Source organism: Procambarus clarkii, chromosome 42, assembly GCF_040958095.1.
Source record: "Procambarus clarkii isolate CNS0578487 chromosome 42, FALCON_Pclarkii_2.0, whole genome shotgun sequence".
Classification (NCBI taxonomy): Eukaryota; Metazoa; Arthropoda; class Malacostraca; order Decapoda; family Cambaridae; genus Procambarus; species Procambarus clarkii.
The window spans coordinates 13,741,711-13,757,065 of NC_091191.1; the positions used below are offsets into that span (position 1 = coordinate 13,741,711).

General features: G+C 56.4%; 1 protein-coding gene across 4 annotated transcripts in view; it reads right to left on the reverse strand.

Annotated features, from left to right (window-relative positions):
* LOC123749507 (uncharacterized) overlaps positions 1 to 15,355 on the reverse strand; it is a 114,740-nt gene that overhangs the window by 74,802 nt on the left and 24,583 nt on the right. For 3 of the 4 annotated variants that reach the window (XM_069339918.1, XM_069339917.1, XM_069339920.1), the window contains exon 3: positions 14,038 to 14,310. In XM_069339918.1, coding sequence (XP_069196019.1) covers positions 14,038 to 14,310 — 273 coding nt within the window. The remainder of the gene's footprint in view (positions 1 to 14,037; positions 14,311 to 15,355) is intronic. The other variant, XM_069339921.1, reaches the window with a different exon arrangement.

A 15,355-nucleotide genomic window follows, 5' to 3' on the forward strand; every position in this document is an offset into this window, starting at 1 on the left:
GGTTAGTGGTGCAGAGGAGGAGGAGGGTAGTGGTGCAGAGGAGGAGGAGGGTAGTGGTGCAGAGGAGGAGGAGGGTAGTGGTGCAGAGGAGTAGCAGGGTAGTGGTTCAGAGGACTAGCAGGGTAGTGGTGCAGAGGAGGAGGAGGGTAGTGGTGCAGAGGAGGAGCAGGGTAGTGGTGCAGAGGAGTATCAGGGTAGTGGTGCAGAGGAGTAAGAGGGTAGTAGTGCAGAGGAGGAGGAGGGTAGTGGGGCAGAGGAGTAGCAGTGTAGTGGTGCAGAGGAAGAGGAGGGTAGCGGTGCAGAGGAGGAGGAGGGTAGTAGTGCAGAGGAGTAGGAGGGTAGTGGTGCAGAGGAGGAGGGTAGTGGTACAGAGGAGGAGGAGAGAATTGGTGCGGAGGAGGAGGAGGGTAGTGGTGCAGAGGAGGAGGAGGGTAGTGGTCCAGAGGAGTAGGAGGTTAGTGGTGCAGAGGAGGAGGCGGGTAGTGGTGCAGAGGAGGAGGAGGGTTGTGGTGCAGAGGAGTAGCAGGGTAGTGGTGCAGAGGAGAAGGAGGGTAGTTGTGCAGAGGAGGAGGAGGAAGGTAGTGGTGCAGAGGAGGAGGAGGGTAGTGGTGCAGAGGAGGAGGAGGTTAGTGATGCAGAGGAGAAGGAGGGTAGTGGTGCTGAGGAAGAAGAGGGTAGTGGTGCAAAGGGGGAGGAGGGTAGTGGTGCAGAGGAGGAGGAGGAGGGTAGTGGTGCAGAGGAGGAGGGTAGTGTGCAGAGGAGGATGAGGGTAGTGGTGCAGAGGAGGAGGGTAGTGGTTCAGAGGAGGAGGAGAGAAGTGGTGCGGAGGAGGAGGAGGGTAGTGGTGCAGAGGAGGAAGAAGGTTGTGGTGCAGAAGGGGAGGGTAGTGGTGCGAAGAAGGAGGAGGGTAGTGGTGCAGACGTGGAGGAGGGAAGTAGTGCAGAGAAGGAGGAGGGTAGTGGTGCAGAGGAGTAGGAGGGTAATGGTGCAGAAGAGGAGGAGGGTAGTGGTGCAGAGGAGGAGGGTAGTGATGCAGTGGAAGAGGAGGTTTGTGGTGCAGAGGAGGGTAGTGATGCAGAGGAGGAGAAGGGTAGTGGTGCAGAGGAGGAGGAGGGTAGTGGTGCAAAGGAGTAGCAGGGTAGTGATGCAGAGGAGGAGGAGGAGGGTAGTGGTGCAGAGGAGTAGCAGGGTAGTGGTGCAGAGGAGTAGGAGGGTAGTGGTGCAGAGGAGGAGGAGGGTAGTGGTGCAGAGGAGGAGGAGGTTAGTGCTGCAGAGGAGGAGGAGGGTAGTGGTGCAGAGGAGTAGCAGGGTAGTGGTGCAGAGGAGGAGGAAGGTAGTGGTGCAGAGGAGTAGCAGGGTAGTGGTGCAGAGGAGTAGCAGGGTAGTGGTGCAGAGGAGGAGGAGGGTAGTGGTGCAGTGGAGGAGGAGGGTAGTGGTGCAGAGAACTAGGAGGGTAGTGGTGCAGAGGAGTAGCAGGGTAGTGGTGCACAGGAGTAGGAGGGTAGAGGTGCAGAGTAGGAGGAGGGTAGTGGTGCAGAGGAGTAGCAGTGTATTGGTGCAGAGGAGGAATGTAGTGGTGCGGAGGAGGAGGAGGGTTGTGGTGCAGAGGAGGGGGGTAGTGATGCAGAGGAGAATTAGGGTAGTGGTGCAGAGGAGGAGGAGGGTTGTGGTGCAGAGGAGTAGAAGGGTTGTGGTGCAGAGGAGGAGGAGGGTAGTGGTGCAGAGGAGTAGGAGGGTAGTGGTGCAGAGGAGGAAAAGAGTAGTTGTGCAGAGGGGGGAGGGTAGTGGTACAGAGGAGGAGGGTAGTGGTGAAGAGGAGGAGGAGGGTAGTGGTGCAGAGGAGAAGTAGGGTAGTGGTGCAGAAGAGGAGGAGGGTAGTGGTGCAGTGGAGGCGGAGGGTAGTGGTGCAGAGGAGGCGGAGGGTAGTGGTGCAGAGGAGGAGGAGGGTAGTGGTGCAGAGGTGGAGGAGGGTAGTGGTGCAGAGGAGTAGCAGGGTAGTGGTGCAGAGGAGGAGGGAAGTGGTGCAGAGCAGGAGGAGGGTTGTGGTGCAAAGGAGGAGGAGGGAAGTGGTGCAGAGGAGTAGTAGGGTAGTGGTGCAGAGGAGGAGGATTGTGGTGCGGAGGAGGAGGAGGGTTGTGGTGCAAAGGAGGAGGAGGATACTGGTTCGGAGGAGGAGGGTAGTGGTGCAAAGGAGGAAGAGTGTAGTAATGCGGAGGAGGAGAGCAGTGGTGCAGAGGAGGAGGAGGGTAGTGGTGCAGAGGAGGAGGAGGGTAGTGGTGCAGAGGAGTAGCAGGGTAGTGGTGCAGAGGAGTATCAGGGTAGTGGTGCAGAGGAGTAAGAGGGTAGTGGTGCAGTGGAGGAGGAGGGAAGCAATGCAGACGAGGAGGAGGAGGGTTGTAGTGCATAGCAGGAGGGTAGTGGTGCAGAGGAGGAGGAGGGTAGTGGTGCAGAGGAGGAGGGTAGTGGTGCAGAGAAGGAGGAAGGTAGTGGTGCAGAGGAGGAATAGGGTAGTGTTGCAGATGGAGAAGGGTAGTGGTGCAGAGGAGGAGGAGGGTAGTGGTGCAGAGGAGGAGGAGGGTACTTGTGCAGAGGGGGGGAGGGTAGTGGTGCAGAGGAGGAGGGTAGTGATGCAGAGGAGGAGAAGGAGGGAAGTGGTGCAGTGGAGGAGGAGGGTAGTGGTGCAGAGGAGGAGGAGGGTAGTGGTGCAGAGGAGGAGGATGGTAGTGGTGCAGAGGAGAAGGAGGGTAGTGGTGCAGAGGAGTAGCAGGGTAGTGGTGCAGAGGAGGAGGAGGAGGGTAGTGGTGCAGAGGAGTAGCAGGGTAGTGGTGCAGAGGAGTAGGAGGGTAGTGGTGCAGAGCAGGAGGAGGGTAGTGGTGCAGAGGAGGAGGAGGTTAGTGGTGCAGAGGAGGAGAAGGGTAGTGGTGCAGAGGAGTAGCAGGGTAGTGGTGCAGAGGAGGAGGAAGGTAGTAGTGCAGAGGAGGAGGAGGGTAGTGGTGAAGAGGAGTAACAGGGTAGTGGTGCAGAGGAGTAGTAGGGTAGTGGTGCAGAGGAGGAGGAGGGTAGTGGTGCAGAGGAGTAGGAGAGTAGTGGTGCAGAGGAGTAGCAGGGTAGTGGTGCAGAGGAGGAGGAGGGTAGTGGTGCAGAGGAGGAGGAGGGTAGTGGTGCAGAGGAGTAGCAGTGTATTGGTGCAGAGGAGGAGGGTAGTGGTGCGGAGGAGGAGGGGGGTTGTGTTGTAGAGGAGTAGGAGGGTAGTTGTGCAGAGGAGGAGGTGGGTAGTGGTGCAGAGGAGTAGGAGGGTAGTGGTGCAGAGGAGGAAGAGAGTAGTTGTGCAGAGGGGGGAGGGTAGTGGTACAGAGGAGGAGGGTAGTGGTGCAGAGGAGGAGGAGGGTAGTGGTGCAGAGGAGAAGGAGGCTAGTGGTGCAGAGGAGGAGGAGGGTAGTGGTGCATAGGAAGAGGAGGGTGGTGGTGCAGAGAAGGAGGAGGGTAGTGGTGCAGAGGAGGAGGAGGGTAGTGGTGCAGAGGAGTAGCAGGGTAGTGGTGCAGAGGAGGAGGGTAGTGGTGCGGAGCAGGAGGAGGGTTGTGGTGCAAAGGAGGAGGAGGGTAGTGGTGCAGAGGAGTAGCAGGATAGTGGTGCAGTGGAAGAGGAGGGTTGTGGTGCAGAGGAGGAGGGTAGTGATGCAGAGGAGGAGGAGGGTAGTGGTGCAGAGGAGGAGGAGGGTAGTGGTGCAGAGGAGAAGGGTAGTGGTGCAGAGAAGGAGGAGGGTAGTGGTGCAGAGGAGGAGGAGGGTAGTGGTGCAGATGGGGGAGGGTAGTGGTGCAGAGGAGGAGGAGGGTAGTGGTGAAGAGGAGGAGGAGGGTAGTTGTGCAGAGGGGGGAGGGTAGTGGTACAGAGGAGGAGGAGGGTAGTGGTGCAGAGGAGTAGCAGGGTAGTGATGCAGAGGAGGAGGAGGAGGGTAGTGGTGCAGAGGAGTAGCAAGGAAGTAGTGCAGAGGAGTAGGAGGGTAGTGGTGCAGAGGAGGAGGAGGGTAGTGGTGCAGAGGAGTAGCAGGGTAGTGATGCAGAGGAGGAGGAGGAGGGTAGTGGTGCAGAGGAGTAGCAGGGTAGTGGTGCAGAGGAGTAGGAGGGTAGTGGTGCAGAGGAGGAGGAGGGTAGTGGTGCAGAGGAGGAGGAGGTTAGTGCTGCAGAGGAGGAGGAGGGTAGTGGTGCAGTGGAGTAGCAGGGTAGTGGTTCAGAGGAGGAGGAAGGTAGTGGTGCAGAGGAGTAGCAATGTAGTGGCGCAGAGGAGTAGCAGGGTAGTGGTGCAGAGGAGGAGGAGGGTAGTGGTGCAGTGGAGGAGGAGGGTAGTGGTGCAGAGGAGTAGGAGGGTAGTGGTGCAGAGGAGTAGCAGGGTAGTGGTGCACAGGAGTAGGAGGGTAGTGGTGCAGAGTAGGAGGAGGGTAGTAGTGCAGAGGAGGAAGAGAGTAGTTGTGCAGAGGGGGGAGGTTAGTGGTACAGAGGAGGAGGGTAGTGGTGCAGAGGAGGAGGAGGGTAGTGGTGCAGAGGAGAAGTAGGGTAGTAGTGCAGAAGAGGAGGAGGGTAGTGGTGCAGAGGAAAAGGAGGGTAGTGGTGCAGAGGAGGCGGAGGGTAGTGGTGCAGAGGAGGAGGAGGGTAGTGGTGCAGAGGAGGAGGAGGGTAGTGGTGCAGAGGAGTAGCAGGGTAGTGGTGCAGAGGAGGAGGGAAGTGGTGCGGAGCAGGAGGAGGGTTGTGGTGCAAAGGAGGAGGAGGGTAGTGGTGCAGAGGAGTAGCAGGGTAGTGGTGCAGAGGAGGAGGATTGTGGTGCGGAGGAGGAGGAGGGTTGTGGTGCAAAGGAGGAGGAGGATACTGGTTCGGAGGAGGAGGGTAGTGGTGCAAAGGAGGAAGAGGGTAGTAATGCGGAGGAGGAGAGCAGTGGTGCAGAGGAGGAGGAGGGTAGTGGTGCAGAGGAGGAGGAGGGTAGTGGTGCAGAGGAGTAGCAGGGTAGTGGTGCAGAGGAGTAGGAGGGTAGTGGTGCAGAGGAGGAGGGTAGTGGTGCGGAGGATGAGGAGGGTAGTAGTGTAAAGGAGGAAGAGGGTAGTAATGCGGAGGAGGAGAGCAGTGGTGCAGAGGAGGAGGAGGGTAGTGGTGCAGTGGAGGAGGAGGGTAGTGGTGCATAGGAGGAGGGTAGTGATGCAGTGGAAGAGGAGGGTTGTGGTGCAGAGGAGAAGGGTAGTGATGCAAAGGAGGAGGAGGGTAGTGGTGCAGAGGAGGAGGAGGGTAGTGGTGCAGAGGAGGAGGGTAGTGGCGCAGAGAAGGAGGAAGGTAGTGGTGCAGAGGATGAGGAGGGTAGTGTTGCAGATGGGAAAGGGTAGTGGTGCAGAGGAGGAGGAGGGTAGTGGTGCAGAGGAGGAGGAGGGTAGTTGTGCAGAGGGGGGGGAGGGTAGTGGTGCAGAGGAGGAGGGTAGTGATGCAGAGGAGGAGAAGGAGGGAAGTGGTGCAGTGGAGGAGGAGGGAAGTGGTGCAGAGGAGGAGGAGGGTAGTGGTGCAGAGGAGGAGGATGGTAGTGGTGCAGAGGAGAAGGAGGGTAGTGGTGCAGAGGAGTAGCAGGGTAGTGGTGCAGAGGAGGAGGAGGAGGGTAGTGGTGCAGAAGAGTAGCAGGGTAGTGGTGCAGAGGAGTAGGAGGGTAGTGGTGCAGAGGAGGAGGAGGGTAGTGGTGCAGAGGAGGAGGAGGGTAGTGGTGCAGAGGAGGAGGAGGGTAGTGGTGCAGAGGAGTAGCAGGGTAGTGCTGCAGAGGAGGAAGGTAGTGGTGCAGAGGAGTAACAGGGTAGTGGTGCAGAGGAGTAGTAGGGTAGTGGTGCAGAGGAGGAGGAGGGTAGTGGTGCAGAGGAGTAGGAGAGTAGTGGTGCAGAGGAGTAGCAGGGTAGTGGTGCAGAGGAGGAGGAGGGTAGTTGTGCAGAGGAGGAGGAGGGTAGTGGTGCAGAGGAGTAGCAGTGTATTGGTGCAGAGGAGGAGGGTAGTGGTGCGGAGGAGGAGGAGGGTAGTTGTGCAGAGGAGGAGGTGGGTAGTGGTGCAGAGGAGTAGGAAGGTTGTGGTGCAGAGGAGGAAGAGAGTAGTTGTGCAGAGGGGGGAGGGTAGTGGTACAGAGGAGGAGGGTAGTGGTGCAGAGGAGGAGGAGGGTAGTGGTGCAGAGGAGAAGGAGGCTAGTGGTGCAGAGGAGGAGGAGGGTAGTGGTGCAGAGGAAGAGGAGGGTAGTGGTGCAGAGAAGGAGGAGGGTAGTGGTGCAGAGGAGGAGGAGGGTAGTGGTGCAGAGGAGGAGGAGGGTAGTAATGCAGAGGAGTAGCAGGGTAGTGGTGCAGAGGAGGAGGGTAGTGGTGCGGAGCAGGAGGAGGGTATGGTGCAAAGGAGGAGGAGGGTAGTGGTGCAGAGGAGTAGCAGGGTAGTGGTGCAGAGGAGGAAGATTGTGGTGCGGACGAGGAGGAGGGTTGTGGTGCAAAGAAGGAGGAGGATACTGGTTCGGAGGAGGAGGAGGATACTGGTTCGGAGGAGGAGGGTAGTGGTGCAGAGGAGGAGGGTAGTGATGCAGTGGAAGAGGAGGGTTGTGGTGCAGAGGAGGAGGGTAGTGATGCAGAGGAGGAGGAGGGTAGTGGTGCAGAGGAGGAGGAGGGTAGTGGTGCAGAGGAGAAGGGTAGTGGTGCAGAGAAGGAGGAGGGTAGTGGTGCAGAGGAGGAGGAGGGTAGTGGTGCAGAGGAGGAGGAGGGTAGTGGTGCAGAGGAGTAGCAGGGTAGTGGTGCAGAGGAGGAGGGAAGTGGTGCGGAGCAGGAGGAGGGTTGTGGTGCAAAGGAGGAGGAGGGTAGTGGTGCAGAGGAGTAGCAGGGTAGTGGTGCAGAGGAGGAGGATTGTGGTGCGGAGGAGGAGGAGGGTTGTGGTGCAAAGGAGGAGGAGGATACTGGTTCGGAGGAGGAGGGTAGTGGTGCAAAGGAGGAAGAGGGTAGTAATGCGGAGGAGGAGAGCAGTGGTGCAGAGGAGGAGGAGGGTAGTGGTGCAGAGGAGGAGGAGGGTAGTGGTGCAGAGGAGTAGCAGGGTAGTGGTGCAGAGGAGTATCAGGGTAGGGGTGCAGAGGAGTAAGAGGGTAGTGGTGCAGAGGAGGAGGAGGGTAGTGGTGCAGAGGAGGAGGAGGTTATTGGTGCAGAGGAGTAGCAGGGTAGTGTTGCAGAGGAGGAGGAGGGTAGCGGTGCAGAGGAAGAGGAGGGTAGTGGTGCAAAGGAGGAGGAGGGTAGTGGTGCTGAGGAGGAGGAGGGTAGTTGTGTAGTGGAGGGAAGGTAGTGGTGCAGAGGAGGAGGAGGGTAGTGGTGCAGTGGAGGAGGAGGGAAGCAATGCAGACAAGGAGGAGGAGGGTTGTAGTGCATAGCAGGAGGGTAGTGGTGCAGAGGAGGAGGAGGGTAGTGGTGCAGAGGAGTAGCAGTGGTAGTGGTGTAGAGGAGTAGCAGGGTAGTGGTGCATAGGAGTAGCAGGGTAGTGGTGCAGAGGACGAGGGTAGTGGTGCGGAGCAGGAGGAGGGTTGTGGTGCAAAGGAGGAGGAGGGTAGTGGTGCAGAGGAGTAGCAGGGTAGTGTTGCAGAGGAGTAGGAGGGTAGTGGTGCAGAGGAGGAGGGTAGTGGTGCGGAGGATGAGGAGGGTAGTAGTGTAAAGGAGGAAGAGGGTAGTAATGCGGAGGAGGAGAGCAGTGGTGCAGAGGAGGAGGAGGGTAGTGGTGCAGTGGAGGAGGAGGGTAGTGGTGCATAGGAGGAGGGTAGTGATGCAGTTGAAGAGGAGGGTTGTGGTGCAGAGGAGAAGGGTAGTGATGCAAAGGAGGAGGAGGGTAGTGGTGCAGAGGAGGAGGAGGGTAGTGGTGCAGAGGAGGAGGGTAGTGGCGCAGAGAAGGAGGAAGGTAGTGGTGCAGAGGATGAGGAAGGTAGTGTTGCAGATGGGAAAGGGTAGTGGTGCAGAGGAGGAGGAGGGTAGTGGTGCAGAGGAGGAGGAGGGTAGTTGTGCAGAGGGGGGGGAGGGTAGTGGTGCAGAGGAGGAGGGTAGTGATGCAGAGGAGGAGAAGGAGGGAAGTGGTGCAGTGGAGGAGGAGGGAAGTGGTGCAGAGGAGGAGGAGGGTAGTGGTGCAGAGGAGGAGGATGGTAGTGGTGCAGAGGAGAAGGAGGGTAGTGGTGCAGAGGAGTAGCAGGGTAGTGGTGCAGAGGAGGAGGAGGAGGGTAGTGGTGCAGAAGAGTAGCAGGGTAGTGGTGCAGAGGAGTAGGAGGGTAGTGGTGCAGAGGAGGAGGAGGGTAGTGGTGCAGAGGAGGAGGAGGGTAGTGGTGCAGAGGAGGAGGAGGGTAGTGGTGCAGAGGAGTAGCAGGGTAGTGCTGCAGAGGAGGAAGGTAGTGGTGCAGAGGAGTAACAGGGTAGTGGTGCAGAGGAGTAGTAGGGTAGTGGTGCAGAGGAGGAGGAGGGTAGTGGTGCAGAGGAGTAGGAGAGTAGTGGTGCAGAGGAGTAGCAGGGTAGTGGTGCAGAGGAGGAGGAGGGTAGTTGTGCAGAGGAGGAGGAGGGTAGTGGTGCAGAGGAGTAGCAGTGTATTGGTGCAGAGGAGGAGGGTAGTGGTGCGGAGGAGGAGGAGGGTAGTTGTGCAGAGGAGGAGGTGGGTAGTGGTGCAGAGGAGTAGGAAGGTTGTGGTGCAGAGGAGGAAGAGAGTAGTTGTGCAGAGGGGGGAGGGTAGTGGTACAGAGGAGGAGGGTAGTGGTGCAGAGGAGGAGGAGGGTAGTGGTGCAGAGGAGAAGGAGGCTAGTGGTGCAGAGGAGGAGGAGGGTAGTGGTGCAGAGGAAGAGGAGGGTAGTGGTGCAGAGAAGGAGGAGGGTAGTGGTGCAGAGGAGGAGGAGGGTAGTGGTGCAGAGGAGGAGGAGGGTAGTAATGCAGAGGAGTAGCAGGGTAGTGGTGCAGAGGAGGAGGGTAGTGGTGCGGAGCAGGAGGAGGGTATGGTGCAAAGGAGGAGGAGGGTAGTGGTGCAGAGGAGTAGCAGGGTAGTGGTGCAGAGGAGGAAGATTGTGGTGCGGACGAGGAGGAGGGTTGTGGTGCAAAGAAGGAGGAGGATACTGGTTCGGAGGAGGAGGAGGATACTGGTTCGGAGGAGGAGGGTAGTGGTGCAGAGGAGGAGGGTAGTGATGCAGTGGAAGAGGAGGGTTGTGGTGCAGAGGAGGAGGGTAGTGATGCAGAGGAGGAGGAGGGTAGTGGTGCAGAGGAGGAGGAGGGTAGTGGTGCAGAGGAGAAGGGTAGTGGTGCAGAGAAGGAGGAGGGTAGTGGTGCAGAGGAGGAGGGTAGTGGTGCAGATGGGGGAGGGTAGTGGTGCAGAGGAGGAGGAGGGTAGTGGTGCAGATGAGGAGGAGGGTAGTTGTGCAGAGGGGGGAGGGTAGTGGTACAGAGGAGGAGGGTAGTGGTGCAGAGGAGGGGGGAGGAGGGTAGTGGTGCAGTGGAGGAGGAGGGTAGTGGTGCAGAGGAGGAGGAGGGTAGTGGTGCAGAGGAGGAGGAGGGTAGTGGTGCAGAGGAGGAGGAGGGTAGTGGTGCAGAGGAGTAGGTGGGTAGTGGTGCAGAGGAGGAGCAGGGTAGTGGTGCAGAGGAGGAGGAGGGTAGTGGTGCAGAGGAGGAGGAGGGTAGTGGTGCAGAGGAGTAGGAGGGTAGTGGTGCAGAGGAGGAAGAGGGTAGTGGTGCAGAGGAGGAGGAGGGTTGTGGTGCACAGGAGTAGGAGGGTAGTGGTGCAGAGGAGGAGGAGGGTAGTGGTGCAGAGGAGTAGGAGGGTAGTGGTGCAGAGGAGGAAGAGGGTAGTTGTGCAGAGAGGAGAGGGTAGTGGTGCAGAGGAGGAGGAGGGTAGTGGTGCAGAGGAGGAGAAGGGTAGTGGTGCAGAGGAGGAGGAGGGTAGTGGTGCAAAGAAGGAGGAGGGTATTGGTGCAGAGGAAGAGGAGGGTAGTGATGCAGAGGGAGGAGGAGGAGGGTAGTGTTGCAGAGGAGGAGGAGGGTAGTGGTGCAGAGGAGTAGCAGGGTAGTGGTGCAGAGGAAGAGGAGGGTAGTGGTGCAGAGGAGGAGGAGGGTAGTGGTGCAGAGGAGGAGGAGGGTAGTGGTGCAGAGGAGGAGGAGGGTTGTGGTGCAGAGGAGTAGCAGGGTAGTGGTGCAGAGGAGGAGGAGGGTAGTGGTGCAGAGGAGTAGCAGGGGTAGTGGTGTAGAGGAGTAGCAGGGTAGTGGTGCAGAGGAGTAGCAGGGTATTGGTGCAGAGGAGGAGGATAGTGGTGCGGAGCAGGAGGAGGGTTGTGGTGCAAAGGAGGAGGATGGTAGTGGTGCAGAGGAGTAGCAGGGTAGTGGTGCAGAGGAGGAGGGTTGTGGTGCAAAGGAGGAGGAGGGCAATGGTGCAGGGGAGTAGCAGGGTAGTGGTGCAGAGGAGTAGGAGGGTAGTGGTGCAGAGGAGGAGGGTAGTGGTGCGGAGGAGGAGGAGGTTTGTGGTGCAGAGGAGGAGGAGGATACTGGTTCGGTGGAGGAGGGTAGTGGTGCAAATCAGGAAGAGGGTAGTAATACGGAGGAGGAGAGCAGTGGTGCAGAGGAGGAGTAGGGTAGTGGGGCAGTGGAGGAATAGGGTAGTGGTGCAGAGGAGGAGGGTAGTGATGCAGTGGAAGAGGAGGGTTGTGGTGCAGAGGAGGAGGGTAGTGATGCAGAGGAGGAGGAGGGTAGTGGTGCAGAGGAGGAGGAGGGTAGTGGTGCAGAGGAGGAGGGTAGTGGTGCAGAGAAGGAGGAGGGTAGTGATGCAGAGGAGGAGGAGAGTAGTTGTGCAGATGGAGGAGGGTAGTGGTGCAGAGGAGGAGGAGGGTAGTGGTGCAGAGGAGGAGGAGGGTAGTTGTGCAGAGGGGGGATTGTAGTGGTACAGAGGAGGGTAGTGGTGCAGAGGAGGAGGAGGAGGGTAGTGGTGCAGTGGAGGAGGAAGGTAGTGGTGCAGAGGAGGAGGAGGGTAGTGGTGCAGAGGAGGAGGAGGGTAGTGGTGCAGAGGAGGAGGAGGGTAGTGGTGCAGAGGAGGAGCAGGGTAGTGGTGCAGAGGAGGAGGAGGGTAGTGGTGCAGAGGAGGAGGAGGGTAGTGGTGCAGACGAGGAGGAGGGTTGTGGTGCAGAGAAGTAGCAGGTTAGTGGTGCAGAGGAGGAGGAGGGTAGTGGTGCAGAGGAGGAGGAGGGTAGTGGTGCACAGGAGGAGGAGGGTAGTGGTGCAGAGGAGGAGGAGGGTTGTGGTGCAGAGGAGTAGGAGGTTAGTGGTTCAGAGAAGTAGCAGGTTAGTGGTGCAGAGGAGGAGGAGGGTAGTGGTGCAGAGGAGGAGGAGGGTAGTGGTGCAGAGGAGGAGGAGGGTAGTGGTGCAGAGGACTAGCAGGGTAGTGGTTCAGAGGACTAGCAGGGTAGTGGTGCAGAGGAGGAGGAGGGTAGTGGTGCAGAGGAGTATCAGGGTAGTGGTGCAGAGGAGTAAGAGGGTAGTAGTGCAGAGGAGGAGGAGGGTAGTGGGGCAGAGGAGGAGGAGGTTAGTGGAGCAGAGGAGGAGGAGGGTTGTGGTGCAGAGGAGGAGGAGGGTAGTGGTGCAGAGGAGTAGCAGTGTAGTGGTGCAGAGGAAGAGGAGGGTAGCGGTGCAGAGGAGGAGGAGGGTAGTAGTGCAGAGGAGTAGGAGGGTAGTGGTGCAGAGGAGGAGGGTAGTGGTACAGAGGAGGAGGAGAGAATTGGTGCGGAGGAGGAGGAGGGTAGTGGTGCAGAGGAGGATGAGGGTAGTGGTCCAGAGGAGTAGGAGGTTAGTGGTGCAGAGGAGGAGGCGGGTAGTGGTGCAGAGGAGGAGGAGGGTTGTGGTGCAGAGGAGTAGCAGGGTAGTGGTGCAGAGGAGAAGGAGGGTAGTTGTGCAGAGGAGGAGGAGGAAGGTAGTGGTGCAGAGGAGGAGGAGGGTAGTGGTGCAGAGGAGGAGGAGGTTAGTGATGCAGAGGAGAAGGAGGGTAGTGGTGCTGAGGAGGAAGAGGGTAGTGGTGCAAAGGGGGAGGAGGGTAGTGGTGCAGAGGAGGAGGAGGAGGGTAGTGGTGCAGAGGAGGAGGAGGGTAGTGTGCAGAGGAGGATGAGGGTAGTGGTGCAGTGGAGGAGGGTAGTGGTTCAGAGGAGGAGGAGAGAAGTGGTGCGGAGGAGGAGGAGGGTAGTGGTGCAGAGGAGGAAGAAGGTTGTGGTGCAGAAGGGGAGGGTAGTGGTGCGAAGAAGGAGGAGGGTAGTGGTGCAGACGTGGAGGAGGGAAGTGGTGCAGAGGAGGAGGGGAGTTGTGGTGCAGAGGAGGAGGAGGGTAATGGTGCGGAGGAGGATGAGGATAGTGGTGCAGAGGAGGAGGAGGGTTGTGGTGCAGAGGAGAAGGAGGGTAGTGGATCAGAGGAGGAGGGTTGTGGTGCAGAGGAGGTGGCTAGTGATGCAGCGGGGGAGGGTAGTGGTTCAGAGGAGGGGGGTAGTGGTGCAGAGAAGGAGGATGGTAGGGGTGCAGAGGAGGAGGGTAGTGGTTTAGAGGAGGGGGACGGTAGTGGTGCAGAGGAGGAGGAGGGTAGTGGTGCAGAGGGGGACGGTAGTGGTGCAGAGGGGGACGGTAGTGGTGCAGAGGAGGAGGAGGGTAGTGGTGCAGAGGGGGACGGTAGTGGTGCAGAGGAGGAGGAGGGTAATGGTGCAGAGGGGGACGGTAATGGTGCAGAGGAGGAGGGTAGTGGTGCAGAGGTGGAGGAGGGTAGTGGAGCAGAGCCAGATACCATAAACCACCACAACCTCGACCACTACTAACATTAACCACCACTACCACTAATCACAACCCTCAGCCACCACAATTACCAACCACAGCAATCAACTACCACCACCACCAACCATAACTATTAACCACCACTAGAACCAACCACTACCACCAACAATAAACATCACCTACTACTGCCACCAATCACAACCTACCACCTCTGCCACCAACCACAACCCAGCAACAATTCCACCACCACTACCATGGATTCTCCATTAAGTGAAAGTAATGAATAAAATATTTTTAACTTACCTTTTATTATGCTTTAATTTTATTTCTAGTATATGTAAAAATATATTTTTAATATATTTCTACATTTTTTATATATATTCCATCAATCAGGAAAACCATTTTTATGCAACATTTAAGGTTGCCACACGGTCTCAAAATTGTTTTGCCCAAGTTGTGCAATAAGTTGTGGCAACTAATTTACAACCACACAATAACGTAGCTAATACATGAAAACAAACGTTGTCACAGCTTTCAAACACCTTCCAGGTACGTTGTGGCAACCTAAAATTGTTTCCTGGGCCCCACCTGCAGATGAGAGGGAACACTGAAGCCCACACCTGGCCACTCTCCCCACCCACACCTGCAGAAGAAGCCCCACACCAGCCTAATTCTCATCCAAACCTTCATATCAGAGTAAATACTGTATTCTACAGCTGGGACCACTGCCAGCGCCCACTTGCAGATGAGACGGAACAGTAAAACCAACACCTGTCTCCTTCACACCTGACTACTTTCCCCACCCACACCTGCAGATGAGAGGGAAAACTGAAGCATACACTTGGTAACTCTCCACCCCTACACCTGCACATGAGAGGGGACACTGATGCCCACACCTGCTACTCTCCCTCCCCACACCTGCACATGAAAGGGAACACTAAAGCCCACACCTGGCTACTATCCCCACCCACACCTGTCTATGTCACACACTCATGCCAAAGAAAACTTATATCAAGTAAATCTAGCTTGTATTAAGCAAGACAATGTTGGGCTAAATATTGATCAGTGTTATCTTATAAGCAGTGAAGCTTGCTTAATGAATATTCTTGATCGCTAAACGGTGCTCAAAGTTACTCAAGAAGCCTTATAAGTTCTCTAATTCATGACTTAATGTAAAAATATTTTTGAAACCACTGGAAGCACTGTGAATTAAACAACTGAGTTACTGATATTCAGGTGTTAAAATGTAGTCAATACGTACTGGTGAGACGCGTGTCACGGAACCACATGAGACTACACCGTCTTCTTGAGGGAGGACACAGCTGAGCCGCCAGGTGGCAGCACCAGTCTATGGCGCGGTCGTCATCAGTGAGGTCCCGCCTGATGATCAGGTTGAGCCTCCTTCCCTGGCACGGCAGAGTGACCAGGGTGTCCGGGTCCGCGTAGCCCGTGGCGTCCAGGGTGTCCGGGTCCACGTAGCCCGTGGCGTATAGGGTGTCCGGGTCCACATAGCCCGTGGCGTCTAGGTCAATGCCTGAAGACATACACTGAGATACAGTCACGGTCGTTACTGGTATGTTCTAAGATATAACAAGAAGACATACTGAGCCATCCACTCACCTTACTGCTGGGTTTATTACCTGATGACAAGTCCGTATTTTGGACAGTATTAATAGCATCTAAACTATGTATTAATAGCTTTTAAAAGCCACGGTCAAGGTCATCTGTATCAATGGTCAAGGTCACAGTCAAGGTCATCTGTGTCAATGGTCAAGGTCACAGTCAAGGTCATCTCTGTCAATGGTCAAGGTCACAGTCAGGGTCATCTTTATCAATGGTCAAGGTCACAGTCATGGTCATCTTTATCAATGGTCAAGGTCTCATTAGAAGGTCATATAAACTACGTGAAGGTCACAGTAAAAGGTCATCTGGACCAAATATCAAGGTCACAGGGATAGATGGGTCACCTGAATTAAGGATCAAAGTTACGGAAGGTCTAATTAACCAAGGATCAAGGTCACAGTGAAAGGTCATCTTAAACAGGAATTAGGTTACAGTGAAAGGTCATCTTGAACAGGAATTAGGTCACAGTAAAAGGTCATCTTGAACAGGAATTAGGTCACAGTGAAAGGAGATCTGTACCACGAGTCAAAGTCAAAGTGGTAAGTCATCTGAACCAAAAGTATGGCGTCGCTAAATATTTCATGAAATTATTTATGCACAAGAATTTATACAGCAGCGGAATGTTTCGAAAATTTATTATTCATGGAGTAGTCGCCCTTAATAAGTCTATATTTGTAATCAAAGTAGAAGGTTTGTCACCCTTAGGGTGACTATAATTGTAAACAATGTAAGGGGGTTGTCTCCCTTAAGGTGACTATATTTGTAACCAATATAAGGTGTTTATCGCTCTTAAGGTAACTATATTTGTAAACAATATAAGGTGTTTGTCTCCCATAAGGTGATTATATTTGTAAACAAAATAAGGTGTTTGTCTCCCATAAGGTGATTATGTTTGTAAACAATATATGGAGTCTTTCGTCCATAAGGTTGTAAACATATATGTAAACAATGTAAAT